Here is a 27,749-nt window from a genome sequence, read left to right as displayed (position 1 = left end):
TCCCCCCGAGGGTCCCGCGGGCCCAGAACTCCGGGCTGGTGGGTTCACAGATGGGGTCCTCTGGGGCTGCCCACGCCCGTTTTCTGGAAGTTTTGCCAACACCCACAGTGTTTCACAGCTTCCTGGTTTCAGAATATTTATTCAAAAACAGGGATTGAAAAAACTGTACAGAGTGTCTGCTGCTGAGAGCTCAGCCCTGCCCCGTGGGACCCCCCCAGTGGCCTGGCAGTGCCCCCTCCTTGGGTGCCCTCTGCCAAGCCCAGCCAGTCCATTCCAGTCAAAGGGTTATCCGTGGAAGCGGCAGGAATCTGCGGGGAGGTGGGGAGAGAAGCATGGCCCCCGGCCCATCCCCCCAGCCCTCCTCCCTGATCCCCACAAGGGGGCTGTAGGCTGGGAAGCCCTAAGGAATGGGGAGTGCATGAGTGACCCCCAAAGTGGGGCACTAAGGATGCTCCCTGCACCCAAGCACAGAGCTAGAGGGGTGGAGCCCCCTACCGGGGACTGCGCAGCCCCCCAGAACCCTGGGCCAGAAACTGCACCCACTCTGAGCACAGGGGCCCCCACAGAGCGGGGCCAGGCAGGGTGCATCCATGCTTCTGAGCATTAGTGGTGTGTGGGGCCCCGGGCTGGGGTCTCCTCAGGCAGGCGGGGCACAGGGGCAGCCCCAGCCGGTGGTCCTGCCTGCTCCCGCGTCTGCGCCTCAGCGGCCTCAGTAGGGCGAGAATTTCTGCCGCTCAGCTTTCTTGCTCCCATTGGCCGCTGCCATCTTGGCAGTGTAGGCCGCCAAGCCGGGCGGCGGCCCTGGGGAGGCAGGTGGTAGAGCCAAGAAGGGCACAGGCTTGAGGCCGATGAAGTTGGACAGGGAGATGGCGTAGGGCGTGCCCAGCAGGCCAGGGGGAGCCGTGGGCAAGGCCGTCAGGGGCGGCGAGAAGGGGGTAGACAGGTCTGCGGGGGCTGAGCTGGGCGTCCCCCCAGAGGTAGACTTGGCCGTTTCTAGACTGGAGAGAGGGATATGGGGGGAGATGAAGGAGACGGTGGGGACAAGGAGGGCAAGATCAGGAGACGGGAACGGAGGAGAAGATGGGACAGGGGGAAGGGCACGGATGGAAGAAAGGACAGCAGACATTGTACGGGGTGAGGGGAGCAGCGGGGAGGCCCAGGGCACAGAGCAGATGAGGGGAGAGGACCCAGGGATGGATGGAGAGCGGAAGATGGGGCAACATGGCGGAAGTGATGGAGAGGAGGGACCCAGACAGAGAGGTCATCTCTCCCCACCCCACCTGTGCCTTTCTCAGGCAGGGAGGCCCCCTGACCTGTGACCTATGACCCCCATGCCCCACCCCACACTCACCAGGCAGTGATGAGGTACTGAGCCAGAGCGATGGAGACGGGCGACCCAGTGATGGTCACGTGCCGCTCCCCGGCGCCCTCCGCCTGGTTCCCGATCTTGATGTGCGCCCCTGACATCTGCCGGATCTCGCTGATCTTGCTGCCCTGGCGCCCGATCACGCAGCCAATGAGCTGGGGGGAGGCGGGAGTTCAGCCCTGCCCAAGGCCCAGGCCCGGCCCCCCCACCCTCACCCACCCGGGCCCTGGGGCCCTGCTCACGTCGTTGGGAACCAAGAACTCCTGGGAGCTGGTTTGTGCGCCAGGATCCAGTCCTAGGGAGAGAGGGGTGCGTGTGGCTCCGGGCCTTTCCTGCCCCCCAAGTCCATGGCAGGGGCTGCTGGCCCCTGGGGACCTGCCCTGCCTCGTGCTGCTGGGGCTGCTCACCTGGCACCATGCTCGGGGAGGCAAAGGGGACCGCGTGGCCTGAGAGCTGCTGGAGCTTGGTGACCTGCGCCGGAGGAGAGGGACAGAGGTCAGAGGGGGCAGAGGTCAGAGGGGGCTTGCTTCGGGAAGGGGTGCCTCGGGCTGGGGTCACTCACCTCCGCTGGGGTCACACCCCCGTACTGACTCTGGACGGAGAAGCCCTGTGGGATGGAGAAGCCCCGGGGTGAAGGGGTTACTGGGACAGGTCAGGGCAGTCACTCCTCCCTGGACCCCCAATTCCTCCTTCCATCCCCTCCCCCACTTCAATCCCCCTTTTTCCAACAAGGCCCCCCTACGGTCCCCTCACCTGGTTGGCGGAGAGAAGGACGGTGCCTAAGGAGAGGCTGGGGTGATATGGGATGGTGGCCCCTTTGGGTGGGGACTGGAAGGACAAATGGGGGAGCTGTCAGGACCCCGCTAGGCCACCCCAACCTCGCAGGAATCCTGTGTTGTCAAGGCCCTCCCCACGACCCCCAGGAAAACGCATCGGACGTCCTGGGACCCCTGACCCATGGCCTGCCCCCAGCGGGTGTGCCCCCTCTCCTGCCCGAGCAGAACCTCCAGGATAACGGCGCAGATCTGGCGCACACACAGGATGATGGCGTCAGGCACCCCGGACACGGTGACGGCACGCTCGGTGGAGTTGGGGAGCAGGTCCCCTGCCACCTGCACCTGGGCCCCCGTGGTCTGCAAGCAGAGAACAGGGGCCACTTCTGTCAGCTCCCACAGCCAGAGAAGGGCTGCCCAGGCTCAGAGCTCCCCGAGGGTAGGCAGCAGGAGGTGGGACTTCTGGGGTGGTCCCCCCCACCTCTCGGATCTCCTTGATCTTGGTGCCAGCTTTCCCGATCAGGGAGCCACACTGGCTGGCGGGGATGACAAGGCGAAGGGTCACTGGAGGCCTGGAGACGGTCCCACCGTTTGCGGGAGCGGAGCAGAGATCCTGGGCGAGGAGACGGAGGGTGATGGAGGGTGGGCCCTGCAGGCCCCTGCTGCTCCCCCCTATGCAGGCTCCTGCTCCTCACCCCCCCTGCAGGGCAGCCCACCTCAGTCCCACTCGAATGCGGGAATCCTGCCGGGCTCGGCCTCCCCTCCCACCCCAGCCAAGTCCTGGTCCTCCCAGGGAACCGGCTCACCCACCTCGTCCAGCTTGAAGGCGATCATGGAGACCGCGTGGAAGACGGCCGCCGTGGACCCGGTGATGGTGGTGATGCGCTCGGGGCAGGAGCCCTCGGAGATGGTGATCCGGGCACTGCTCTGTGGGTACAGGACAGGCGCCGGGCAGCGGGGCTCCCTCCTCACCTCCTCGAGGCAGCCTGGCCGCCTGCGCCACTCCCAGGCCCCAGCAAAGCTGGAACTGCCACCCCGAGGGCAGGCCCTCCGGCTCCCTTCCCCCCCAACACCAGGCGCCCAGGCTCCTCCCCACAGTCTCCCCTCACCTGCTCCCGGATCCGCTTGACGGTCTCCCCTTTCTGCAGAAAAACACGGAGGGAGGCTCTTAGGCTGACTGCACTGCCTCCTCTCCTGGACGGAGGCCGCAGGTCGGAGGGGACACAGAGCAGAACCCAGCACCTACCTTCCCGATGATGCTGCCCACCTCCTGCGAACAGACCAGAGAGGAGTCAGGGGGTGCCGATGCACAGCCCTGCCCCTCCCTCCTTCCGACCTGCCCCCCATGAAGATAGGACACCTGAGCTCCAACTCAGCCGGCCAGGCCTTATCTGGCCTTGCCCCCTCCCCGCCACCCCGCCCCTGCCAAGTGGCAGCAGAGACCCCTCACCTTCCCGTGCATCAGCATGCGCAGCGTCAGGGTGATGCTGAGCTCCGGCTCCTCCTCCAGCCCCGCGTCTGAGCTGCTCATCCTGTCAGGCGGGGCTGGGGCCACAGCGGCCTGCGGGTGCGTCCACGCTGCGGCCTGGCCGGCTCTGGCAGGGGCAGCGGCAGAGGGTGAGACAGGAGCTCAGCTCTTTCGGGCCCCCTGCCCTTGCATGGGGACCCCAGAGCTGGGCTCACCAAACTCCCCGAGAAGAGAGATGACAGGGACCCTGAGTCTCAAATGTCCCACTGACCGGGGTGCTTGTGGGCAGCTCACGAGCTGGGCAACCCTGGACAGCTCGCTCACCCCATCTGAGCCCCGGAGTCCCCACTGGAAGAAGGAAGGGGAAGCCAAGTCCTACCCCCAAAGAGTTATGAGGATTAAAATGAGCCAAGCACAGTCCCCATGAGTAGCCTGTTCCCCCCCAAACGTCGGAAGAAAGCGTGAACTGGGGGGCCTCTAGGGTCCTGAGGAAGGGAGCCCCTCCCTGGCCTCCTGGAGGAGGGGACCCTGTGGGTTGCCTGGGACAGCCACGGGGAGCCATGGACGTGAAGATAGCAAGGCTCTGAGGGGCCCTCTTGCCCCTGCCTGGCAAAGGCTTGGGGAAGGGGATGGGAGCCCCCCAGACGCTGCTCCTATCCCCTTAGCTCCCTGAAGCAGAGGCGCCCTGCAGGCAGCTGAGCAGGGTCCACTCAGTCCTGGGCAGTGGGGTGTCGGGGGCTCAGCAGTGGTTCCCCAAGCCCTCTCCCACGTGCTGAGGTCAGTGTCCGGGCTGGCCACCTTCCCAGCCGGGAGCCCTTTCCACGGTTCCAGAAACTAGTCCCGTGGGACCCACGCCTGCACAGGGTCTGTAACCTCTCTGGGTCCTCACCCATAGAACGGAGGGAATGCTTCCCCCGGGGCTGGGTGACAGGTAGGAGAGGGACTCGGGGGGCTGGGGAATGTCAAGTTTGGAAACTGATGGAGAAAGGGGAGCTGGGATTAGCTGCCGGGATTAGCTGGTCGCCAGCCCTCCCCACTGGACCCCTTTGCAAGCCCTGCTTTAATCCTGAGCTTTAATCCTGCCTGGAAATCCCTCTCCTCCAGCGGCTGTCTCCTGCCAAGCTCAGCCTCGGTGGGAGCTCACGGGGACCAGCCCCGAGGAGGATCACAGGGCGCGGGACCAACTGCTGCCAAGTCTGAGCCAAGACGGAGCCCTAACCCTGCAAATCCCTCCTGCCCGGGAGGGCATGGGGCAAAGGGGGTCCCAGCCTGGAGCGCTCCAGACGACCTTGTCCTGATGTAGGGGTCGAGGGCATGGAGTAGGAAGGGGGCTCCCTGGCTTTCTCATGAAGCCTGAACAAGCCACTGCGTAGCATCAGGCCTGTCTCACCTGTACAATGGGGTGACCCTGTCCCCCCACGCACCCTGTAGCGGTTGCCTCCCCACGACCTGCTCCTCCCTCCATTCCCATTTTGCCCATAGATTCTCCAGAGGTTAGAGGTCAACTGTGGACGCAGGGACAGTGCCCCGTGGACATCCTGGCCAGCCTCACGCTGGCTGCCCTTGCTAGCATTCCTCCGGCTGCCGGCACTTCCCCCACAAAGCGCTGGTCTCTGCTTCTGGGGACAGCCAAGCCCCGGAGTCCCTTAGAGCAGGCGCCACGGCTGCCGCCTTCTCATGTCCCCAGAGCTCAGGCCAGGGACAGGCCACAGGCCGGAGAAGGTGTTCAGAACATGCTGGTCGGCTGGACAGATGACTTCCCCGAGCAGAAAGGGAGCCTGATGCCTGCAGAGGGTCTGTAACCTGCCCAAGGTCACAGAGCGGGCACGGTGGGACTAGCCCAGTGGGGCCGGGTGGGTCCTGCCTGCCCGTGGGGCTGTCACAGGTCCGGGCTGAGTGTGAGTCCTGGTCCTGGGGGGGGGGGGGGGCTCTTCCAAGGTGGGGCATGGTCTCTGAGACCCCTGCCTGGCTCGCAGATGAGGGTCATGTTTAGGAAGGACTGACAGCTTGTCTAGAGGCATGGTCTGAGGCTTCAGAATCTCCCGAGGCTCAGGAGCCCCTGTGGGGTGGTAACCATGGAGACCCGACAGGTCCTCAGACCACCTCCACCTCATCTCCTGGGGGCCTCGAACCCAGAAATACAAGGGTCAGAGGGCTGCAATGGAGCCAGAACTGGGCTCCTGCCCTGAAATGACAAGGTCTGCATGGAGCCCCACCACCCCAAATCCGGTGGGTGACCTTGGCCAGGCCTCCACCTGGCCCGGACCTGCTTACCCACCTGGCTGTGTGTGTGTGTGTGTGTGTGTGTGTGTGTGTGTGTGTGTGTGTGTTGCTGGTCTCTCTGTCCTTCCTGTTCTGAGGGACCCCGAAGGTCTGCCCTGTCTTAGGAGAGAACAAGGGGTCCCGACACAGGCCGCCCAAATTACTCTCCCAGGAACCCTAAGAACAGCGGCCCCACTAGGCACACACTCCCCTCTGCCTCCTGGGGCTCTGGGGAGTCATTGCCGCTCCAGCCTGGTGGGCCTGGGTCCCTGATGGGCCACCCACATGGTAGCCACACCTCAGGCCACACTGACCTCCAGCTCACCTCTGGGGGCGCCAGGCCCCTCCCATCAGCAGGCTCCCTGGCAGAGCCCAGCCCGCTTAGGCCAGCTCTGACCTCCGGTTCCCTCCTGTTCCCCGGCCCCCTCCCCAGTCCCAGCGCCCACTCCTGTCCCTGGCTTCCTGCCACTCAGGCTGGAGGGGGCCGCGGGGGGAGGTGACAGCTGTGTAAGCGATGGTGGCTGCCCCTTCCTGCCCCTCCCCCCCAGCTGTCTCTCTCTCATGACAGCTGCCCAATCAAAGGGCTGGGGGCTTAGCCAGCTCCCCCCACAGGCAGGGATCAAGTGTCCACCCTGGCTTTGTTCTGGAGCAAGAACAATCCGGGGGAGGCGAGGGCTCCTGGGGCCAGGCGACTCCGCAGACCGGCCCACCCCTTGGGGGATTCCCTGGGCTCTGCTGGCCAGAGCATCTGGACCAGCTAGGGCTTGTAGGCCCACCTGGGCGGGGGAGAGAGGGGTCCAGTCTCCAAGTTCATCCCCCAACCTCCCCACAGCACCTCCAGCGCCTAACCTAGCAACCTCCTCCACCTACTCCCACAGCAGCCATGGCGGCCACGCCCAGTGGTGCTGGGGAATGCGTGGGGATCAGGCGGAGCAGGGCGCGGCCAGGGGCTGGACACTGGACCTGGGGCACGGAGGGATTCTGACTCCCCTGCCCTTGGCCTTCTCCGCTCACCATTCCTGATTAGCCAGGCCTCCACAGGACCGCCCCAGCATCCTCACACCCCTCGCACGGCCTCTCGTCATCCCAGGATGGCCACTCATACCCACTTCTCAGGAGAGCGGGGAGGAGGGGCCTGCAGGGGAGCGGCCTGGGGCTACCAGGACTGTCTAGGACGCTCAGTGCCAGGCAGAGAAGGGAGGCTCAGACAACCTGGCTGGGCCAGGAATGCGACAGCCTCCTCAGAGCATCCGGAGGCACCCCCTGTCCCCTTCCCCAAGAGTCCACACGGCCAAGGGAAAACGAGGCAGGCCCAGGTCGGGACTGGGCTCCAGCAGAGAGGGCAGTTTCGTGATACAGCCCCACCCACTGGTACCCATCCCCTCACTGTCTCACCCAAATTGAGGAAGATCTCTAGCTTCCGTTCTCCATCCTGGGGCCTGGGTCATTCTGATGCTCAATAGCCATCTTTGGCTCCCCAGTGCCCGAGGCTGATCTCCATAGACAGGCACTCAAGGGCCTTCTCAATGGGGCCCCTGCCAACTTCTCTCGCATCCCATCCCCCACGCACCCGGCTGCAAAACACACCCAGCACCTCCCGGACTCTGGGCCTCTGCCCAGGTTGATCCCGGCTTGAAATGCCCGTCCTCCCGGCTGTCAAAAGCCACCTTGCCTGTGACGCTCTCCCCATCCAAGTCAGATAGAATCACTCAGGGCTCTGGGCCCCCAAAGGTATGCTTGCAACTCAAGGGAGCCTCCGTTGGGCATTCCCGAACCTGTCTTTCCACAACACGGAGGCTCGCGGAGAGCAGGAGCCAGGACCGGGCTGAGTGTGCAGGGGAAAGATGGCTCACAGGGCCTGGGCATCAGGGACCAGAGATGGGGGCTCGAGATCCCAGGGGAGCAGTGAGGATGGGGGAGAAAAGACACGGGGACGAGTCACCTGAGAGCCAGGCCTCATTCCTCAGCAGCCCAGGCCCTGTCCCTGCTGTTTCTCGGGGCCTGGGGGCCCCCGGACATGTCACTGGTTAGGGGACTTGCCCTGGGCTTTGAGGCTTCTCGGGGCCCAAAGTGGGTTTCCCCAGGGGCAGAGGGGCTGGAAGAACAGCTGGGTGTGGTAGGCTTCACCACGCCAGGCTGGGCCCGTCACAGCTGGAAGGGCCTCACCAGAGGGGAACCTGAGGCCCAGAGGGGAAGGGGCTGGTTTGTGAGGCTGCATGAGAGGCAACTGGCAGAGCTGGGAGGAGGTCAGGGTCCCCGTGTAGCGCAGATCTCTTTCCCCAAGAAGTCTGGGCCCCGTGCAATGGTGATGGAGGCTGGAGGGGGGCAGTGATGGGAGTAGGAAGGGTGGACAGAGCTTGTCTGGGGACACAGGGTGGGGCACAGCAAGCCTCCCTGTGGCCTGGGCCTGCCAGGGTGTGTGGGCCGCCTGCTCCCAGCCCCCCGCCCTGAGCATGTGAGGAGAACAATCCCCTTGTGTTTGGGCAGCCTGGGCCTGCATGCTGATGAAGGCTGGGGGTGGGGGCTGGGATGGGGGTGCCTTGGAGGTTGAGAGGGTCCCAGGACCTTCAGATGGGAAAAGCATCGGGTCCCAGGTGCTGGCTCTGAGACAAAGAGGGTCACCCCAAGAAACAGCGAGGGCTGGAGTTGAGGCTTCCGCTCCTAGGGAGTCCTGGGCTCTTTGTGGGGAACGAGGCCCCTGGGGACACAGGCCCTGTTGGTCCAGCATGAAGGTGAGCGTCCCGGGCCGGTGGGGACCCGCAGCCCACATTCTGGGAGCAGGGAAGGCAACCGGCCCCGGGCGCATCCCTCCAGTCCCACTCCCCAGGGGGCAGGGCCGGGTGGGGCACTGGGTGCCACAGGTCTCAAGATGGCGGGCCTGGGACAGGAGGCGAGGAGGCGGTCACCTCCCTCCTGACCAGGCGGGCACCAGGGCCAGGCTGGCATGAGCGGCCAAAGCCCCCCACCCCCAAGGACTCCAGCCAAGAAGTCAGGTCCGAGCTGTGGGGCTGAAGAGCCATAGAGCACCAGGGACCCCTGGGAGCCCCCACTGTCACCTCCACACCCTCCGAGCCTGGAGGCCTGCGTGGGGCCCCATGGAAGACTGCGGAATAGGAAGGGGTGTGTGCTGGGCCGGGAACCGCAGGGAACGGCAGGTGGGGACAAGGATGGGCAGAACCCGAACCCAGGGCAGGTCCGAAGGACGGAAACAGCAGGTGGGATGAGGCCTCCAATCTGGGGTCTCGGGTCCAGCAAGCTCCTCCCTCGTGCTGGGGGCCCCTCCAGCAGACCAGCGTCCCCCATCTGTGCAGGCCTGGGCCCGCGTGCGGCAGGGAACGTGTTCCTTTCAGCCTCCCAGGCCCCCAAACCCAGGACCCCGGTTGGTGGGTTCGGGAGCCGGCTCCCAACCCCGGCCGAACCCCCACACTCGGCGGCCCGCGGTGCCCCGCCCGGCCCGCGCCCTACCTCGCTGGGGCTGTCCTGCGGCGGCGGCGCGGCGGCTGGGCCGCTCAGTCCCACATTGTCCCCGGAGAGGCGGCCGCGCACAACTGCGAGTGACATCAGCTGCGAACAATGAGGGGTTTGACAGGCGCGGAGCCCGGCCGGCCCGGAGCCCGGCTCCGCGCCCCCCACCCCCACCCCCCGGCCCGCCCGGCGGCCCCTCCCGCCCCCGGCCCGGATCCGATTACAGCGCGGGCCCGCCCCCGTCGCCCCAGTGCCGCAGCCGCCGCCCCGCCCCGCGCCCTGGTGCGCCCGGCGCGGCGCCGCTTCCGGGGGAGCGGGCGACCCTCCCCGCGTGGAGCCCCCGGCCCGGGAAGGGGAGGCGCGGGCAGATCGGGCCTGAAGCGCGGCTCCAGCCTCGGTCCCCCCCGCGCCCCGAGTCCCCTCCTCCGGCCGCCCGCCCGCCCGCCCGGCGCCACTGCCGGCCCCCTGCACCCCGCCGCCGGCCCCGCTTCGGCTCGGTCCCCGGGAGCGTGGCTGCCTCCCGCCGCGGGCCGCGTCCCTGCTCTCCCGCTCGGCGCCATCCATCCCTGCGCGGGGCTCTCGACCCCTCCCCCCCCCCCCCCCCGCCCCAGACCCGCACCCCCTGCCGCCCTCTGCTCCGGCGAGGCCCGGCCCCCGCCCGCCCCGGACAGGTTACCGAGCAGCCGGAGGAGGGGCCTGAGAACGCAGTGACCCCGGCACCCCGCCTGCGATCCCCCCAAAGCCACCCCCAGAGTTCCCTTGGGGGCTGGGGTCGCCAGGGAGGCCGGCGAAGTTGAGACTCTGGTGGCGAATGGGCTGGAGTCGGCGGAGGCAGGGCTGTTCCCAGGCCCTCCTGCCCCCCCCCTCCCGCCCCCACGAGCAAATCTACCTCCCTGTCCCCCGTAATCGGCTCAGCCCGGTCCCACTGACCTCCACCTCCCCCCACAGCTGAGTCTCTTGGCACCTGGGTGTGTGGGGGTGGGGAGGGGAATCCAATCTCCCTTCCCCTCCATCTGGCCGGGTGGACAAAGGGCAGGGGACCATCTGGTCCCGCCGGTGGGGGAGGGGCCCGTGGTGGCGGCGGTCCCAAGGGGCGGGGGAGGGGCGACGCTCTGGAGGCAGCGAGAGCCTGAGGGTCTAATTGCTTCACTTTATTTCACGGACCTCCACTCTGCGCCCCGCCCCCCGGCCTGGGAGCAGGAAAGGGCTTGGTTGGGCTCAGAAGACCCAGGCCTAACAACCCGGGAGGGAGGGTGTGGCGCCTCGGGGAGGGGGGAGAGGGAGATCTGAGGGTCAGAGGGTGATCCTCTCCTTTGGGGGGCAGTTATGATCGGGAGCGGAGTTCACGGCAGGCCACACCCTAAGCCTGGCCGAGGATATCCTGCAAGGACTGGGCTCTGGGTCCCCACCTTCCCAGACATAGGGGTGCTGTATGGATGGGAGGGCGCTGCCTATGTGGACGCTTCTGTAGGCGGACAAGCATGCATGTGTGCACCTGGGTGTGCAGCCCAGCAGGAGCCTGTACCTGTGTGGTTGGGTCATATTTGGGGACATGTGTGAGCATGCATGCGGGCATGTGTGTACCGTGGCCTAAGAGGTGGGAGAGGGCTGTGAGGGCCCTTTGGGGCAGCCTGGGCAGATGTGGGAGGCAGGAGGGGTGGGCTGGGCAGAGCAGAGGAGGGAGCGAGAGCGAGCAGGAGAGCCCACGGCAGAAGCTCATCTAATGGGTTACCCTCCACCAGATCACGTCCATTGATTCCTGATTTTTTTGTCTTGATTTCACCTCCTCAGTGTGTCACTGCAAGAGAAAGAGGAAAAGACAGACAGACAGATCCGAAAGACCAGCACCCAGGCAGACACACAGACACACACACCTGCTGATGTGCAGGGAGGGAGAGAGAGCCCCAGAAAGGCAAGCAGCCCCCCCCGGACAGCAGAGCTAGGCCTCATGCCAGTCCCTGCAGGAAACCCAGCAGCCCCGCGTGCCACTCCTCAGGTTTGTCAAGGTAACACGGGTGCCCCGCCCCCTCCATGACCAACACCCGGTGGTTGGGCAGCTGCTTCAGGTGCTCAAAGCTGGTCTGGCCCATGGGGTCCTGGTCGCCATAGACAATCAGTGCTGAGGTCTAAAGAGAGGAAAGAGGCAACATCAGCGGGGACCTGCCACGCCGGCCCCGGCCTCCCCGTCTCTTCAGTCTCTCCCTGGGTCACCCCACATGAGGGGAGAGACACACTGGCCCAGTGGGATGGGGGGAGCCAGCTCCCAAGGGACGGGGTGTGGGTTTGTGTCTGTCCCAGCACACAGTTTGGCACAAGGCCTGGCACAGGAATCTAAGTCAAGCAAAAGGATACAGTTTGGTGGTTCAACTCCTCCCAGAAGCTACCCCTCGGCTACCCCACTCCCAGAGGGATTTCCCTTGCTCCTGGCAGGGGCATCGTCGCCTCCCACAGGGGTACCTTCACTCTGGCATAGTCGGCAGCACTGATTTTATCCGTGCAGATGGGGGCCACTGGCACATAGCCCCGGAGCTGGGAGCCACGGGCCGTGAGGAAGGGCAGTGAGTACATGCCACTCAGAGACGGGCTGATCACAACCGGGGGACCCAGGTCCAAGGCATCCACCACAGCGGCCAGGAAGCTGCTGGGGACCAGCTCCCCGACAGGGGCAGGGGCTGTTGCGTCCTTGGAATGCCCAAGGCCTGCATTTCAGTGTGGAGGAAACAAGACAAGCCGGTGAGTGGGGAGGGTCTCTTCCTCCAGGAAGCCCTCCTAGGACAGTCTCTCTGTGCAGCATGCCCGACTTTATTTCTGCTGCAGCCGGGACTGTCCTATCTGTGGCCGGCATGAGGCCCCTCCCTTGTCAGTACAGCGCCTGGAAAGAATAGGCCCTAAAGTCCAACACAGCCAGACCCGAATCCCAATTTTCCATTTACTATCAATGTGATCTTGGGAAGGCCCCCCGGCCCTCTCCACTGCCCAGTTTCCCCAGCTGTTAAAGGGGGGAAAGGGACCTGCAGTTAGGATGGTTGTGAGATGGCGCTAACTGCTCAAGGGGCTCCCGTCCCAGGGACGGAGGGTGAGTGCCGAGTACAGGGCTGAGGGGCTGGCTCTGCACGTACCTCCCTTGCAGTGGGTGAGTCCCGCCATCCCCCCAGAAAGATGAGCTCAAGACCTGAGCCTGGAAGCTCAGTCCAACCCACTGTCAACCAATCCCGTCTGGGCCCGGAGGCCCGCCCTGGGCACTGAGGCCATACCAGCCAAGGCCAGTGAGGGGAGCAGGTCAGCCACCCGTGCAGTCCCTTCCACCCCCAGGCACCAGGGGTTAGGACCTCCCCCCGAGCCCAGCTGAGGGCTTTCTCCTGGGATCATGACCAGCGAGCGGCTTAGCCACCCACCAGGACACTCAGCCACACTCTCGGGGCTTCCAGCGGGGCCTAGGGCTGTGGCTCTGTCAACACATGTTTCTTCCAACGGGCTGAGCCCCAATTATTGTGTCAGGTCCTGGCCACAGAGTCACGCGGACATCATTCCATGCTCACTAGAGCCAACCCCCACAGGAGCGTGGTTATCTCGCATTACAGACGAGGACACAGAGGCTCTGAGACACTGCCCCCGGCAACACCCAGAGCAGCTGGGCAGTGTCCAGGCACATCCGGGTCAAGACGAGGGGAGCTCGAGTTCTTGCAGTGCGCTCTGGGCCCTGGCCCAAGTCCCCCCAGGCCCCCAGACCCGGGTCCCCAAGGAGGTCCCCACCACCCCTCCAGAACAGAAGCCTGCCCAGAAGTACCTGGCAGGTCGATGGCCACCGCCCGGTAGCCCGCCTGTGCCAGCCTGAGCAGCGTGCCCAGGTTCTGCCAGGTCTCGGAGGAGAAGCGGATCCCGTGCAGCAGCAGCACCGAGAACCGGGGGGCCTGCCCTCCGCCCGGCCGCACCTCCCGGAAGAAGAGGCTCTGGCCCTGCACCTGGATGGTGCCCTCCCTCTGCTCCACGTCCGCCATGCTGCCGCCTGCAACGCCTGCGGTTCAAGACCAGGCTGATGAGCCACAGGGCAGCCTGCCCCTTGGAGCGGAAAAGCCGCCACAGAGAGGGCAGGGTCCAGGGGAGCAGCAAGCCCCCCACCCCCTCAGGCTCCCAGAACTCTAGGAACAAGCTTTGGGGCGAGGAAAACGAAGGTGTTATTTCTCTCTGCCGTTCACTTAATTGTGTGGTCTTGGGCCTCAGTTTCCTCATCTGAAAAATGGGACATGAAAGCCTACATCAAGAATTAACAAGGAGAAAAAGAACCGGCAAGAGGGTGTCTGCCCTTGGAAAGACCCCAGTACAGGGGCTTCCATTATGATTCTCGTTCCCACTGGCATCCTTTTCTGCAAGTGGGACTAACCCAGGGGCACTCAGCTCCTAGGTGGCCGATGGGGTCAAAGGAGGCCGCGCTTGTGAAACCCTGCGGGCCGGCCCAGCGCTGACTGCGGAGCGTGGGAGTTGCTCAGTCACAGTAAGTAGCCGACTATTTTGCTCATCGACCTCTTCCTCTTCGAGGCACTGTGAAGGGTCGGAGTTTGGCACCGCAGGCAGGAGAGGGTCGGGGCTGGAGAAAAACACCCATTTCCTGGACGCGGAAAGCGCAGCGCTCAGAAGAAAAAGCATTTGGAATTCCCGCCCGCAAGGGGCGTGGGGAGCCGGCGCGCTGACGCCGTGGTCAGGGGGCGATCGCGGCGCCGCCGAGGCTCGCTCTGCGCCCTCCCAGGACCCGTGCTGGCTCGGCGGGCCCGGCGGGCGGGCGCACGAGGAAGGGGTGGGGCAGGCCCGAGGAAGGGGACCTGGGAGCCGAGTGGGAAGGGGAGAAACTGGGATAGTCTAATTGGAGAGAGGGAGAGAGGGTTGGGGCGCAAGGCAGGTACCTGGGGAGCTGCGTGGGCTCGCACAGCGGGAGGAAGCCGAGGACTGGAGGCAAATGGGGCCCGAGGCAGCGAAACGGGGCGGGGCTGGGAACAGGGAGGTGGCCTGGCCGTGCTGCGGGGCGCCCTCTGGTGGCCACAATCGGCGGCAGGGCCCACGTGCCCCAAGCATGGGACTGGGTGCCTTCCCGAGACCCCGCGACCCGCCCCACAAGCACAGGGGCGGCTTGAGCTCCCTTTGGAGTCAACTCCGGGTGTTCCCTCCTCCCCAGCCCCAGCCCCAGGCCCAGCCCCAGCCCCAGCCTGAACTGCCCAGGTGCAGAGTTGCTCGCCAGGCATGCAGTTGAGGCCCCACTGTTTGTTTTTGTGTTATTTACCCTCACCCGAGGGTATTGTCCCATTGGTTCTCGGGGAGAGTGGAAGAGAGGGAAAGACAGAGAAATATAGATGTGTGTGCTTGCCTCCTGCACATGCCCTGACCAGGAGCCCGCAACCAAGGTACATGCCCTTGACCAAAATCAAACCCGAAAGGGTCCCGCAGGCTGGCGCGCTACCCACTGAGCAAACTGGCTAGGGCGCGACAGGTTTGAGTGCGAGATTCTGCCAGTGCCCAGCCAGGCAGCCTTGATCATTTCCCCAACGCCTCGGAGCCTCCTTCCTGGCCTGTAGAATGGCTGCGAGGTCACCTACCCCGCAGGGTGCATAGTCCTGCAGCCTCTCTGTGCCAGGCTTGGGGGCAGAGCGGACATCCATCACTTGTCGCCAAACAGGAACCGTAACATAAGAGAGCGAAGGGCCCAGAGGCCGCCCTGGCTGGGCCCGGTGTGTGCGGACCTGCATCTGTAAGGTCAGGGGAGTGGATGGGCCGAGCCCCCGTGCTGCTGCTCAACAATCTGGCACTTACACTGCGAGGCCTCCCTGCCAGACCCTGCCCTAAGGCTTGGCACGTCCTTCCGTCCTAAGACAACCCTTAGTGGTTCTCCACCTGCTGGCCCTTTAAATACAGTCCCTCATGTTGTGACTCAACCATAACATTATTTTCGTTGCTACTTCATAACTGTAATGTTGCTGCTGTTATGAATCGTCATGTAAATATCTGAGATGCAGGATGGTCTTAGGCGACCCCTGTGAGAGGGTCGTTTGACCGCCAAAGGGGTCGCGACCCACAGGTTGAGAACCGTCCTTAGACGGACCCCGCTTTACCGAGGGGAGGCTGGACGGGGGTGGCGACCCCGGTGGGAGGAGGCCACGTGGCTCTACCCCGGCTCTCAGGCCTAAGACAATCCGGACAGTCTGGCGAGGAGCCGGGCTGCGGACTTCGGGACGCCGCCCCCTGTCCCCCCTCCATCGGGGCTACCAGGCGCAAGGCCTGCGACTGCGGACTGCGCACGCGCGCCCCGGCCGGTGCGGGCCGAGCCTGCGGAGCCGCGGACGCAGCGCCATGGTCGCCGGCCGGTTTGGCTGCTGGTTCCGCGTGGGCGGGGCCGGCTCAGCGGCGGCCGGCCGGGTCCTCTCGATCAGCCCGGTGAGTGTCCCCCGGGACGGAGGCCGGCAGGGTGCCCGGGGCGGGCCGCTTGCTCCTCCTCTGCCCGGCGCCCTGGGCACAGTCCAGCGGGAGGGAGGGGCCGGCGCGGGGGCCGCGAGTGCGCGCGCGTTCGTGTGCGTGTGCTCCTGAGGGTCTGGTGTAGTGTGTCGTGGGGTGTATGTCAGTGGCTCTGTCTGCCCGTGTTGGAAGGTGCCAGTCTGTCTGCCCGCTTGTTGTCTGGGTGTGTACAGTGTATATTTCGGCGTATGATTTTGAGGGTGTGTACTAGCTGTGTGTCTATGTGTGTATTTCTGTGTGTCCGTCTGTCTGGCTGTGCATGTGTAGTTTTAGGGCTCGGTGTATGACGGTGTTCTTGACATTTGAGGAACTGCGTGTGGTTTTGAAACCGTGTGTGTCTGTCCGTCCGTCTGCCTTCCTGGTGCCTGATGCTGGGCATGGTTTGAGGGTGTCTTTCATGTGGACACGCATCTACACCTGTGTCATTGTCTGTGCGTATGCCAAGGCCTCCGTGGGCACGTCTCCACCCTTAGCCCAGGCCCTGTATCTGCAGTCGCTAGATCAGGTTGCCTGCTACCTGCCAGGTAAGGTTGCCTAGTGCGCCAGCCTCCGGGTTGCCAAGGCAACGGCAGAATTTTCCTACCTGGAGCGGCCCCTGTGGCCCAGTCTCCACCGCAAGGAGTGGCCGCATGGAAGCCCTGTCTGTGGGAACCTAAGCCAACCAGGGCCTCCGCTCAGCCCCTGGGTCTCAGCCCCTGGGTCGCCCCCTGACCTGGGGGCCTGGGAGTGGGGCTGAGGCAACATCCCAGGAGAGGCGGGTGGGGCTGGAGACTCTCAATAAAGATGTGTTTACTGGGATCTGGGAACAAGCAGGGGGCTCCTCCTAGGCCCAAGAGGCCAGCCCCAGTCGAGTCCTCTGTGTCGGTGAAATCTCACAGGAGGCGGCTTGGGGGCAGCCGGGACTACCCTCCCTCTTTTACTGACACACTGGAGACTCGGCTGACTGCTCTCTGGGTCCTCCTGGCCCTGAGGTCTGTCCTCTGGGCTGGCAAAGGACCTGGCCGGAGGAGTCCATGAAGCAAGTCGCTTGGCATGAAGCTGGGGGAGGGGGTGGCATTCATCGCTCCAGCCTCCATGCTGCCCTTTCCATTTCGGTGCCATTCTCCTGCCTGCCCGCCACCCCCCCCCCCGCTTTGCCCCCCCCCCCCAATACCTCAGCTTCTCCTCCTCCCTGGATTCTCCCTGCTCCCTCTTCCCATTTAAACCATCTGGGCTGGGTTACTAGTATATTCCCACCCATTGTCAAGCACATTCTGAGTTTAGCATTAGTCTACACATGCCCTGAGCCGGACCTCTCTACACAGCCTTTCCCCTTTGGGGCCTCACCACTGTGCCACCCGCAAGGCTGAGCTTTTCCTCAGCTGGGCGCTTCCGGGTGGGGTTTCGGGATGGGGTCCCGGGGGCCAAGTGGGGCCTCAGCCTCCTCTCCTCTCCTCCTCCTCCAGACTGTGGTACAAACTTCCATGAGCCGGTCCCACACAGCCCTGCTGGGCCTGGGCCTGCTGCTCATGCTGCTACTGTACGTGGGGCTGCCAGGCCCCCCTGAGCACACTTCCTGGCTCTGGGGAGACCCCAATGTCACAATCCTGGCCGGTCTCACCCCTGGCAACTCCCCCATCTTTTACCGCGAGGTGCTCCCACTCCACCGGGCACAAAGGTGGGTGCTGACCCCAGGGTCTAGTAGAAGGATGAGCCCCTGTGTGGGACCCCAGCTCCACGCGGGGTGCTGAGGGCTGGGAGGGCAGTGGGAGAAGCCTAGGAAGAAAGTGGGGCCCTGCCAAAGCCTCAGACCACCCCCCATGTGCCCGCAGGGTGGAGGTGGTGCTGCTCCACGGGAAAGCCTTCACCTCGCGCACGTGGGAGCAGCTGGGCACGCTGCAGCTGCTGGCGCACAGGGGCTACCGGGCCGTGGCCCTTGACCTCCCAGGTGAGAGCCCTGCCCTGATCTGGGGAGGCAGCCGGCAGCAGGTCCAAGGGGTGGCTTCCCAGAGGGGGACGTGGGGGGGTAGGAAAGCCCTGAGATGTGGCCGGTTGCATCTGGACCCCTGTATGTGGACGAGCAGTGACAGGTCACAATACAAGATGGCACAGGAAAAGGTCTGTATTTCCAACCGTAAACTTGTGCGGGTTGGTGCACATCACCAAGCAAGTGGAGTGTGCCTCACTTCAGGGGAGACCTCACCATATTTTTTATGACAAGCTAGAGAGCTTGTTGGTGTTTTGTTGTTGTTGTTGTTGTTTTTTAGCTGTCAAAGGCTTTATGCTATCACTCTTGACATTAAAAAATCAAACAAGCCCTGGCTGGTTTGGCTGAGTGGCTAGAGTGTCGGCCTATCCAGCCGACCGAAGGGTCCCGGGTTCAGTTCCAGTCAAGGGCACATACCTTGGTTGCAGGCTCCTCCCAGGCCCGAGGCCTGGCCCCAGCGTATGCAGGAGACAACCAATCGATGTTTCTCTCACATCGGTATTTTCTCTGCCTGTCCCTCTCTCTTCCACTCTTTCTAAAAATCAATGGAAAAATATCCTTGGGTGAGGATTAAAAAAAAAATCAAATAAGCGTGACACCCTCAGAGCCCCGGGCCCTCTCACTTCAGCAGTCTGGGGGAGCAAGGCCCCTCCGGACATGTCCGGACACAAAGAAGAGTGTGCAGGCCTGTGTGATGGGGGTTGTGAACGTGACAGGTGTCCTCCGGCTTCGTGAACCCACCGGCAGCCTGGTCCTCTCCCCCCACCACGTCTCTGGGATCCTACCAGTCACTGTGACCTCCTCTCAGTCGGCGGCGCCATGGGGGGATGCGCAGGTTGCGTCTGGCCACTCCTCCTGGGGGGCTGTGATGGATTGGGAGCTGAAATGCTTGGGTACCCACGCACCTTTGGACCTGCTGCCTGGAGCACAGGGCAATCATTTCTGTAGGAAGCTACCAAGGACGTTGATGGGGTAAAGGACACACATCTTTTAAATGTTGGCAATCATTTCCCGACCCTCGGAAACTGCTAGATGGATTTCCTCCCAGCAGTCAGGATGAGAGTGCCCATCTCCCCGCACCTTCCCCAAACTGCGCATCACCAGTCTTCTTCACTTTCGCCAATATGACGGATGAAAGGCTTTGCCAGCAGGCCTACCACATCACAAAAAAATAGCTTCTAGGACAGGTGGGCCACCGCTCCGGCCCCTCCCCCGCCGGGGGGGGGGCGCGGAAGTCCCGGCTCCCTCCTGCCTCCCTCAGCTGGTGCCTCTGCCGCCCAGGTTTTGGGAACTCAGCTCCTTCCCAGGAGGCGAGCACCGAGGCGGGGCGGGCGGAGCTGCTGGCGCGCGCGCTGCGGGGCCTGGAGGTGCGGAACGCGGTGCTGGTGAGCCCCTCGCTGAGCGGCCGCTACGCCCTGCCCTTCCTGATGCGGGACCACCCTCAGCTGCACGGCTTCGTGCCCATCGCGCCCGCCTCCACCCAGAACTACACCCGGGAGCAATTCGGGGCCGTGAAGGTACTGGGAAGAGGGTCCCCCGGTCCTGGCTCCCCGTCGAGGGGGCAAAGGGCTCAGGTCTCATTTGGAGGGCTCACGACCCCCCCCCCCCCTCTGGTTGGAGAAGATGGTGTTTGGGGAGGATTTCCTAAGGGGATGGCTGGAGGGTCAGGCCCCAGAGGCCGTAGGATCACAGCCCTGGCCTTGCCCCGCAGACCCCGACGCTCATCCTGTACGGGGAGCTGGACCGCACCCTGGCTCCGGAGTCCCTGCGGCGGCTCCGCCACCTGCCCAGGCACTCGGTGGTGAAGCTGCGCGACGCGGGGCACGCCTGCTACCTCCACAGGCCCAGAGACTTCCACCGGGCCCTCCTCGCCTTCCTGGACCAGCTGCCTTGAGCTCTGCGCCAGCTTGGAGGGTCCGGACCCGCCCCCCGCCCAGGAGGCAGCCCCAGGGATTGGAGGGCAGAGGCCGGAGAGCCAGGCTCAGCCAGGGCCCCTCCTTTTATCTCACAGGCACAATAAATAAAAGCACTTTTGTCCTGCCCGGGAGTGAAAGGTCCTGGTGTTGGGGGGGAGGAGGGAGGCAAGGAGGGGGAGGGGGGAGGAAGGCCTGGGACTGCTTCCCGGTTGGGAAGGCTAAGAACATGGGCTTCTTCCTAGCTGGCTGCCCTCAGTTTCCTCACCTGTGAAATGGGCCTGATAGTAACACCCCGCTCAGAAGGCGGCATTAGGACTGGATGGGTCTGGGTCACGGCGGTCTCGGCCACAGTGCTGGGGGGAGGGGGGGAGGGGGGGAGGGGTCACTCCCGCTGCAGGACCTCTGGGATTGGTGGGCGACCCAGAGTCAGGAATGCAGGAGCTATGGCCAAAGGGAGCAGGCTGTGCCGAGGTGGGGTGGAGAGTGTGGTTTAACAATTAACATGGCACCGCCGGTGAACCACGAAGCCTGCTTGCCCCTGGTATGTGGGTCAGCAGCCCAGACCTACCCCCAGGAGGGTTGGGACAGAGCTTCCTTCCCCTCGCAGCCTGCCTCTCTGGGCCCCGAGGGTAAAGTCTTTCACTCTGCCCCTCCCCATGCCGACAGCCCTGGAGCAGCCGCAGGAGCTGAGAGTACAAAGGGCAGCGGGGCACACAGGGAGCCGCTAGGAGTGTGCAGCCTGCGGGTGGCCAGGGGGCACCTGTGTCTTTACCCCCACCCCCACCCCCCGCTCCGGTGCCTGTAGACCAGGGAGCCCGGCCCGGGGTCAGTGCAGGGTGAGCTCCCCGCCTCTCACTGTCACACAGCATCGTGGTTTCACCCTCGCACGGGCCATCCTCGGTCGCTCAGACTTGCCACACCCAACCGCAGCCCACAGCCACCCACACGGTCATACCCACCGACAGCTAGAGGGGCCCCGCTGCTGCTGGTCCAGCGATCACACACCGGTCCATTTACCCTGCATTCCTGTTCGAGGGGAAGTGATCCTGCGGGTGCGTGGTCCCGGCTCCGGGAGGCGGGGGACGGCTTAACCAATGACCTCTGCACACGGGGCACCGAAGCGGTCAGGGGGCCTCCCCAGGAGCTGAGACACCCGCAGGGGAGAAGCAGGACCCTCGCGGGAGGGGGAAGGGGGCAGTAGGGGCCGCTCGGGCCGGACTCTGCAGCGCTGCACCCTGAGCGCTAGGGGGCGCCCGACTTTCGCGTCAGGACCCGCCCCCCTCTCCTCCGGCCCAATCCCGAGGCCGCAGGTGGAGCCCTCTGGGGGCGGGGCCATCGGAACGCGCGGCCCAGGCCCAGGCCCAGAGGCGGGGCCCGGAGGGGCGTGTCCTGTGAACGGGGCGGTCCCGATGGGCGGGGCCACTCGGGAGCTCCCAGTCCGACCCCGCGCGGAGCTGGTGGCGGAGGCCTCGGTTCTGGGAGGCGATCCGAGATCCGAAACTGGGATCACTGGGCGGAGGCTGGAAGCAGGGGCGGGCGGAGACGCCGGTACTCCCAGCCTTCGGTCCCGCCCCGCGATCCCGGTCCAGCCACGTGGTGGACGGGGGGCGGTTCTGAGCCTGCGACCTCGCCGGACCCTGAGTCCCGGCCACAGTCCCAGGCGGGTGCTGAGAGGCGAGCACGGGCCCCAGCCCAGCAGAGAACGCGGTGGAGGGCCCTGGAGCGAGGTAGGGGTGCGGGCTCCCCGGCCGGAAATCAGCCACTGGGAGAAACTGTTTGAGGGCGTGGTGGGGGGGCGGTCAGGGTCTGGGTTCGCACGTGACTGCTGCTCTCCGGCTGCCCGAACCTTCCTGAGCCTCAGCCTTCTCCTCCGTCAAGTGGGCGTCCGGACGCACGAGCTTCACGGCTCTGGGGACGGGGTGAGGAGGTGCTGAAAGTGGCCAGCACAGCGCCTGAAGCAGCTGGGCTCCGAAACAGGGTGTCCTCTCCCGGGGGGCGTGCGGGGAACCACCCGGGGGGGGCCTGGGTGCAGACGGAGCTCACTGGGCCCCAGCGGCCCGGAGGGCAGTGGCCGCTCGCTCTGCCCGCAGCTCTCCACGCGCAGCGCCATGGCCAGCCCGGGTCGCGAGGGCGAGCACCCATCGGTGACGCTCTTCCGTCAGTACCTGCGCATCCGCACGGTCCAGCCCGAGCCCGACTACGGTGAGAACGCTGCGGTTCCCGGGCCTGGAGGGGGCGGGGACTGTGCTTTCAACCGGGCCCCAGCTCCTGTCACCCAGCTGAGCCCCCCTCTGCTGCCCCAAAGGGCGCCTCACCCCTCCAGCCATTCCCTGGGTCCACCCACCCGCGGGCGGTGCAGGGACCTTCCCTGCAGAGGCCTTGCTCCTCCGAAGTTCCGCCCCGCCCAGCGGCTGGTCAAGGAACAAGTTCCCCTCCCTCCCGGGCCGGGGTGGGGGAGGGGAGGCTGGGCAGCCACTTAGAAGTCTCTCGAAGTCCACTGGGCTGGACAAAGGCCACAGCCCTTCGGAGTCGAGCTTGGTGTCTGGGAACTGTGCATGGACCAAATTCCTGCTGTGGTTTTCCACCTGGGAGATGCTAGGTGACTCTCGTGTCCCTGCACATAGCGTCCCCATCTTTAAGGAAGACACTAACTTCCCACCTGACCGTCCACAAAGGGTCACTGATTGGCCGAAAACAACTTCCTCCTGGGGGCAGAAATGCAGGTGTCTCTAGATGCAGGTGTCTCTAAATGCGGGTGTCTCTAGATGCAGGTGTCTCTGAGACGCAAGTGTCTCTAAATGCGGGTGTCTCTGAGACGCAGGTGTCTCTAAATGCGGGTGTCTCTGAGACGCAGGTGTCTCTAGATGCAGGTGTCTCTGAGACGCAGGTGTCTCTAGATGCAGGTGTCTCTAAATGCGGGTGTCTCTGAGACGCAGGTGTCTCTAGATGCAGGTGTCTCTGAGACGCAGGTGTCTCTAAATGCGGGTGTCTCTGAGACGCAGGTGTCTCTAGATGCAGGTGTCTCTGAGACGCAGGTGTCTCTAGATGCAGGTGTCTCTAAATGCGGGTGTCTCTGAGACGCAGGTGTCTCTAAATGCGGGTGTCTCAGACGTGGAATGTGTAGAGGAGGCAGCAGCGCATTTGGGGTCTGCTCCTCTCTGGATGTGCCTCCAAGCCCCGCCTGGGCCAGGGGTCAGGGGAGAGCCTGGGAAGCAGAGCAGCCCTAAGACTCTGTGTCCGCAGGGGCTGCCGTGGCCTTCCTTGAGGAGAGAGCCCGCCAGCTGGGCCTGGGCTGTCAGAAAGTGGAGGTGAGCCGGGCCCCGTGTGGGGAGCGGACGTGGGCCTGGGCACCTCGCCCTGCACTGAACTTCCCTCCTGGTCCTCCCCAGGTGGCACCCGGCCGTGTGGTGACCGTGCTGACCTGGCCAGGCACCAACCCCAAACTCTCCTCCCTCTTGCTCAACTCCCACACGGATGTGGTGCCCGTCTCCAAGGTGAGTGGGGGAGGATGGGAAGTCAGATGAGCGGGAAGCCCCGGTGCTGGTCCTGGCAGCGACTCTGACCTCATTGGGCATCACGCCGCTTGAGCAGCCTCTGTCCGGCAGCTGTTCCATACACACACAGGGTGGGGGTGGAGGTGGGTCGCAGAGCTGGGGGGGGGGGCAGTCTGCTGCCCTCTTCTGTCACCTTTGCCACCCCATCTGTTACCCTTCCGGTGGGCTCTGAGGGCAGGCCCACAGCAGGCACAGTGGATTAATGACTGAACTTGGGCCTTGGGGCCTCTTCCCATCCCTGCCCCAGGAATACTGGAGTCATGACCCCTTTGAGGCCTTCAAGGATGCTGAAGGCTACATCTATGCCAGGGGTGCCCAGGACATGAAGTGTGTCGGCATCCAGTGAGTGTCCTCATTCCCGGGTCCCTGCTGTCCCCACTGTCCCCTGGAGTGTCCCAGAACCTGGGGTGGGATTGGAGAACCTGAGGGCTGAGGAACATCTTGGCCCCTGGCGTTGGGCAGGAATTGCTGCTGTAACCATTGCATGGACAGGGAGACGGCCAGGGGCAGGCTGTGGTGAGCAGGGCCAAGGGCCTGGGGCTCCCTCAGCACCAGGCTCCCACCCTCTTTCTGCCCCTCAGGTACCTGGAGGCTGTGAGGAGGCTGAAGGCTGAGGGCCACCATTTCCCCAGAACCATCCACATGACCTTTGTGCCAGGTGGGCGTGGCCGGGCAGGGCTCCTTCAGGGAGGGGGTGTGTGTTGGGGAATGGCTCCCTCATCTCCCATCCCTAACGCTTTTACAGATGAGGAGATTGGGGGTCACAAAGGCATGGAGCTGTTTGTGCAGCGGCCCGAGTTCAAGGCCCTGAAGGCTGGCTTTGCCCTGGATGAGGGTGAGCAGGTGGCAGGCCACTGAGTGGCCAGAGGGGACAGGGAGGCTGCTAGGGGGGGCTGGGCCACCCTGCCCTCTGAACCCCCTTTCCTCCCTCCTTAGGCCTGGCCAACCCCACTGACGCCTTCACTGTCTTCTACAGCGAGCGCAGCCCCTGGTGTGAGTGTGGCTTGGGGGGGCGGGGGGTGTCACTGTGCAGATGGGAGACTAGGCCAGAAGGGGCGGGGCCTGAGCGGGCCTGGAGCCCAGGACCTGGGCCTCCCGGCCCCTCTGGCCTGGGCTTCTTCCTGATCTGAGGGCAGAAAGCAGCCCTGCACTGTGCGTTCTGGGGGACAGTCCCGAACGCCTAGGACACGGGAGAGGAGCTTGGAACAAGGGGCAGGCCTGGCCCCACCCGGCTGAGTGCACCCAGCCTCTCCCGCGCTGAAGGCGCCCCTTCCCCTGCATCCCCCAGGGGTGCGGGTCACCAGCACCGGGAAGCCCGGCCACGGCTCGAGGTTCATCGAGGACACAGCCGCAGAGAAGCTGGTGGGTGGCGCCCAGGGGTGGAAGTGGGGAGGTCCTGGGGCTCTGTCCTGGGGCCTCTCACATCTACCCTCCTCCACTCCCAGCACAAGGTCGTGGGCTCCGTGCTGGCGTTCCGGGAGAAGGAGAGGCAGAGGTGAGGCGGCTGGGAGTCCAGGCGGGGAAGGAGCCTGTGCTGGACGGGAGGCTGAGCCTGGTTCTCATCCGTGTCCCCACCGCAGGCTGCAGGCAAACCCCCACCTGAAGCTGGGCGCCGTGACCTCTGTGAACCTGACGAAGCTGGAGGGCGGCATGGCCTATAACGTGGTCCCGGCCACCATGAGCGCCAGCTTTGACTTCCGCGTGGCCCCGGATGTGGACCTGAAGGTGCCACCTCCACCGGGTTTGGAGGAGGGAGCCGGGTCCTCGGCCCTGTCCTACAGGCTCAGGAGAGCCCGAGGGGTCAGCTCGTCTCCCGTCTCCTAGGCGTTCGAGGAACAGCTGCGGGGCTGGTGCCAGGCAGCTGGCCAGGGGGTCACCTTCGAGTTTGTCCAGGTACCGGCCCAACGACGGGAGTTGTGGGGGCTGGGCCTGCCAGGTGGTGTCCCTGTAGGAGTGTGTGCTTGGTGCCCTGGGGAGTCACATGACCCGTTTAGTCCTTAGTTCTTATTCTTACAGCATGAGGGGACAGACGTGAATCAAGTACTTAGAACAGCAGTTCTCAACCTGTGGGTCGCGGCCCCTTTGGCGGTCGAACGACCCTTTCACAGGGGTCGCCTAAGACCATCCTGCATCTCAGATATTTACATAACAATTCGTAACAGTAGCAACATTACAGTTATGAAGTAGCAACGAAAATAATTTTATGGTTGGGTCACAACATGAGGAACTGTGTTTAAAGGGCCAGAAGGTTGAGAACCACTGACTTAGGAGATAATAGATAATACTTTTATCTGAGTATAAACATGGTCCAGGAGAGGGGAGCTCATCCTCTGGGAGAGCCGTCGAGGGAGGGACACTTGGGCTGGGACCTGAAGGGTGGACAGGAAGTAAGCTGGCGGAGGGCAGCCGAGGGTCCTTTGAGGAACTGAAGGAGCTGGTGGCAGGCTGGCCAGCTGGCTGTGTGTGTGTGCATCAGTCCTGTGCTGGGCACATACCCACCCTATGAAAATAGGGCAAGATGCCCAGGCCTTGTCCTGATCCTGCCACCCTTCTCCCCCCAGAAGTGGACGGAGCCCCGAGTGACATCTACTGATGACTCAGACCCCTGGTGGGCAGCATTTAGCGGGGTCTGCAAGGACATGTGAGCGCACTGGCCCCCCTCCCCTCCCGCTTTCTGTGCCCTTCAGTCCTGGTCTCGCCCTCTTCCCTGCCCCCCCGCTCACCAGCTCTGCCCCCGCAGGCGCCTCACGCTGGAGCAGGAGATCTTCCCCGCTGCCACGGACAGCCGCTACCTCCGTGCGGTGAGCTGCTCGCAGGCGGGTGGGCAGTGGGCAGTGCTGGGTGCTGGCCTCCCCCTGATGGCTCCTCCTCGCCCTGCAGGTGGGGGTCCCAGCTCTGGGCTTCTCCCCCATGAACCGCACGCCCGTGCTGCTGCACGGCCATGATGAGCGGCTGCACGAGGCCGTGTTCCTCCGTGGGATTGACATATACACACGGCTGCTGCCTGCGCTGGCCAGCGTGCCCGCCCTGCCCAGCGACAGCTGAGCCCACGCTCCCCGCCTCTGCCCCTGGAGCTCCCACCTGGCCCGTGCCCAGGCCCCTCTCCCCTGCCCCACAATAAAGTCTGTGTGGCCAGGGCCGCTGAGACCTGGCAGCAGCACGTTTGCAGAGCAGGGTGTGTGGTTATCATCCCGCTGACAGGGGAAACTGCCTGGCTCTGGGCACGGCCCACCACCCCAGGCTGCGTGTCCTTCACATAGCACAGCCACCTGACCCCCAGCCCTGTGGCCGGCCACGAGGGGCCAGCATTCCGTTCTCAGTGGCCACCGTATCTACGTCTATGTCGGGAATATCACTCCCATTGAGGGGGACAACAGAGATCTCAGGGCGTTACTCCTGGCTCTCCGGGAGCACACGCCGGACCCAGCGCTGGAGGCCGGCATGGCCCCTGCCAGACGTGGGCAGGCGGGCGCAGCTGGCAAGGCAAGGCTGCCAGCACGGTCAGCCCTCAGGCAGGCAGGAAGCAGGTGTGGCCCTGCTCTGGTTTGGGGTGCACAGGTCTGTTCATCTTAGGGTCCCAGCACTCTGGGCAGGGGTCACAGAGGGGCACACAGTCGGCTTCTGTCGGCCAGCCCTGCTCGGCCCCAGGCGGTGCCAGGGGTCAGCTGTGAGCCTGTGAGCTGAGCCGCCCGCTCGCAGCCCTGGTCTAGTCCTGTTCTGACCTCCCTGAGCGTGGGCAGGGGTGGCAGGGAGGGCTGGCTTCTGAAGCTCCTAGTTGTGGCCAGAAGGGAAGCCCAGGGCCTGCAGGCTCCGTCCTGATAGTAATAGTAGCCCCTGCTCACGGGTCCTGACAAGGAGCCAGGATACTGGCCAGCTTCTCGCCTTCCCAGGGCCCCCAGCAGCCGACGCAGGTCCCTGAGCCACTTTAGAGTCTGCTGGCAGCTGACCACGACCGCACGGCCTGAGGCAAGGGAGTCAAGGTCTGAGACTAAGAACGGGGGACTCGTGCTTCCTACACTCTGGAGGCCGAGGCAGCAGCTGGCTGTGGCCTGAGGAAGCCTGGCTGAGGCCCTGACCTGGGGTCTCGTGAGATTGGGGTCCGCCTCCCCCTTTCAGACTGGACAGGATCACACCCTGTCCCAGGGACATGAGCACAGGCCTCACTTTGGCAGCCGTCCAACCTCAGGCTGGGCCAAACCACCTTCAGGACACAAAACCTCCTGGGCCCCGTCAAGCTCCCAGCTGACACCAGCCGGTGGGGCAGTGCCTGCCAGGATGACAGGCGAGACCTAGCAGCCCAGCTCTGGTTGGCAAACTAACACTTCCTAGGCCCTGCGTGACCTGCTGGGCTCCGAGGCTACGTCCATCCCTCTAGCTGCTTCCCGTCAAACAGACGGCAGTGATGCCCCCTTCGGAGGTAAGGGACCGCATTCCCTGGGCAGCACCTCTTGCCCAGATAATAGCGCCCTTTTTTGAGCCTC

General features: G+C 64.5%; 4 protein-coding genes across 9 annotated transcripts; 2 read left to right on the top strand and 2 right to left on the bottom strand.

The window, feature by feature from the left end:
- Window positions 1-119: 119 nt before the first annotated feature.
- PCBP4 (poly(rC) binding protein 4) lies at window positions 120-9,509 on the bottom strand. 3 transcript variants are annotated; one of them, XM_036333396.1, is made up of 13 exons: window positions 9,335-9,509; window positions 3,590-3,734; window positions 3,386-3,409; window positions 3,249-3,281; window positions 2,950-3,066; window positions 2,621-2,752; window positions 2,371-2,499; window positions 2,120-2,194; window positions 1,929-1,973; window positions 1,774-1,837; window positions 1,609-1,661; window positions 1,352-1,521; window positions 120-998 (listed from the first exon to the last, which is right to left on the bottom strand). In XM_036333396.1, the coding sequence occupies exons 2-13, from the start codon at window positions 3,668-3,670 to the stop codon at window positions 710-712; spliced, it is 1,212 nt and encodes a 403-aa protein (XP_036189289.1). In that variant the 5' UTR covers window positions 3,671-3,734; window positions 9,335-9,509; the 3' UTR covers window positions 120-709. The 3 variants fall into 3 exon arrangements, with proteins under 3 accessions (XP_036189289.1, XP_036189291.1, XP_036189290.1); XM_036333398.1 differs by having other exon boundaries at window positions 120-801; XM_036333397.1 differs by lacking the exon at window positions 3,386-3,409.
- A 961-nt stretch (window positions 9,510-10,470) lies between these two features.
- ABHD14B (abhydrolase domain containing 14B) lies at window positions 10,471-14,463 on the bottom strand. 2 transcript variants are annotated; one of them, XM_036333392.1, is made up of 4 exons: window positions 14,233-14,439; window positions 13,122-13,349; window positions 11,792-12,033; window positions 10,471-11,460 (listed from the first exon to the last, which is right to left on the bottom strand). In XM_036333392.1, the coding sequence occupies exons 1-4, from the start codon at window positions 14,399-14,401 to the stop codon at window positions 11,281-11,283; spliced, it is 819 nt and encodes a 272-aa protein (XP_036189285.1). In that variant the 5' UTR covers window positions 14,402-14,439; the 3' UTR covers window positions 10,471-11,280. The 2 variants fall into 2 exon arrangements, with proteins under 2 accessions (XP_036189285.1, XP_036189286.1); XM_036333393.1 differs by lacking the exon at window positions 13,122-13,349 and having other exon boundaries at window positions 14,233-14,463.
- Window positions 13,805-19,838, top strand: ABHD14A (abhydrolase domain containing 14A). Of its 3 annotated transcripts, none has more exons than XM_036333391.1 (5): window positions 13,805-13,826; window positions 17,278-17,489; window positions 17,644-17,759; window positions 19,080-19,315; window positions 19,510-19,838. In XM_036333391.1, exons 2-5 carry the CDS (start codon window positions 17,296-17,298, stop codon window positions 19,690-19,692), a joined length of 729 nt encoding a protein of 242 aa, XP_036189284.1. In that variant the 5' UTR covers window positions 13,805-13,826; window positions 17,278-17,295; the 3' UTR covers window positions 19,693-19,838. The 3 variants fall into 3 exon arrangements, with proteins under 3 accessions (XP_036189284.1, XP_036189282.1, XP_036189283.1); XM_036333389.1 differs by lacking the exon at window positions 13,805-13,826 and adding an exon at window positions 15,584-15,754; XM_036333390.1 differs by lacking the exon at window positions 13,805-13,826 and adding an exon at window positions 15,879-16,356.
- Window positions 19,839-21,134: 1,296 nt separating this feature from the next.
- ACY1 (aminoacylase 1) lies at window positions 21,135-26,443 on the top strand. Its single transcript, XM_036333388.1, has 15 exons — window positions 21,135-21,441; window positions 21,805-21,916; window positions 22,958-23,022; window positions 23,104-23,208; window positions 23,516-23,610; window positions 23,850-23,926; window positions 24,014-24,103; window positions 24,205-24,261; window positions 24,557-24,630; window positions 24,714-24,763; window positions 24,849-24,993; window positions 25,093-25,161; window positions 25,830-25,909; window positions 26,009-26,069; window positions 26,149-26,443. Exons 2-15 carry the CDS (start codon window positions 21,823-21,825, stop codon window positions 26,311-26,313), a joined length of 1,227 nt encoding a protein of 408 aa, XP_036189281.1. The 5' UTR covers window positions 21,135-21,441; window positions 21,805-21,822; the 3' UTR covers window positions 26,314-26,443.
- Window positions 26,444-27,749: the final 1,306 nt, after the last annotated feature.

The sequence above is a fragment of the Myotis myotis genome, unplaced genomic scaffold, assembly GCF_014108235.1.
Source record: "Myotis myotis isolate mMyoMyo1 unplaced genomic scaffold, mMyoMyo1.p scaffold_m19_p_13, whole genome shotgun sequence".
NCBI classification, from domain to species: domain Eukaryota; kingdom Metazoa; phylum Chordata; class Mammalia; order Chiroptera; family Vespertilionidae; genus Myotis; species Myotis myotis.
This window is presented reverse-complemented; position numbering and strand designations above follow the sequence as displayed.

Bases quoted from the DNA above. Each gene is read 5' to 3' on its own strand.
- PCBP4 (XM_036333396.1), bottom strand. From the start codon at position 3,670: ATGAGCAGCTCAGACGCGGGGCTGGAGGAGGAGCCGGAGCTCAGCATC. The intron at 1,838-1,928 runs GTGAGTGACCCC...CCTCCGGCGCAG, and splicing joins GGGGTGTGACCCCAGCGGAG to GTCACCAAGCTCCAGCAGCT. The intron at 999-1,351 runs GTGAGTGTGGGG...CCCTCTCTCCAG, and splicing joins CAGTACCTCATCACTGCCTG to TCTAGAAACGGCCAAGTCTA.
- ABHD14B (XM_036333392.1), bottom strand. From the start codon at position 14,401: ATGCTTGGGGCACGTGGGCCCTGCCGCCGATTGTGGCCACCAGAGGGC. The intron at 13,350-14,232 runs GTACCTGCCTTG...CTTGAACCGCAG, and splicing joins GAGCCCACGCAGCTCCCCAG to GCGTTGCAGGCGGCAGCATG. The intron at 12,034-13,121 runs GTACTTCTGGGC...ACTGAAATGCAG, and splicing joins GGTGGCCATCGACCTGCCAG to GCCTTGGGCATTCCAAGGAC.
- ABHD14A (XM_036333389.1), top strand. From the start codon at position 15,671: ATGGTCGCCGGCCGGTTTGGCTGCTGGTTCCGCGTGGGCGGGGCCGGC. The intron at 15,755-17,277 runs GTGAGTGTCCCC...CTCCTCCTCCAG, and splicing joins GGGTCCTCTCGATCAGCCCG to ACTGTGGTACAAACTTCCAT. The intron at 17,490-17,643 runs GTGGGTGCTGAC...ATGTGCCCGCAG, and splicing joins CCACTCCACCGGGCACAAAG to GGTGGAGGTGGTGCTGCTCC.
- ACY1 (XM_036333388.1), top strand. From the start codon at position 21,823: ATGGCCAGCCCGGGTCGCGAGGGCGAGCACCCATCGGTGACGCTCTTC. The intron at 23,023-23,103 runs GTGAGCCGGGCC...GGTCCTCCCCAG, and splicing joins TGGGCTGTCAGAAAGTGGAG to GTGGCACCCGGCCGTGTGGT. The intron at 24,994-25,092 runs GTGCCACCTCCA...CCCGTCTCCTAG, and splicing joins CCCCGGATGTGGACCTGAAG to GCGTTCGAGGAACAGCTGCG.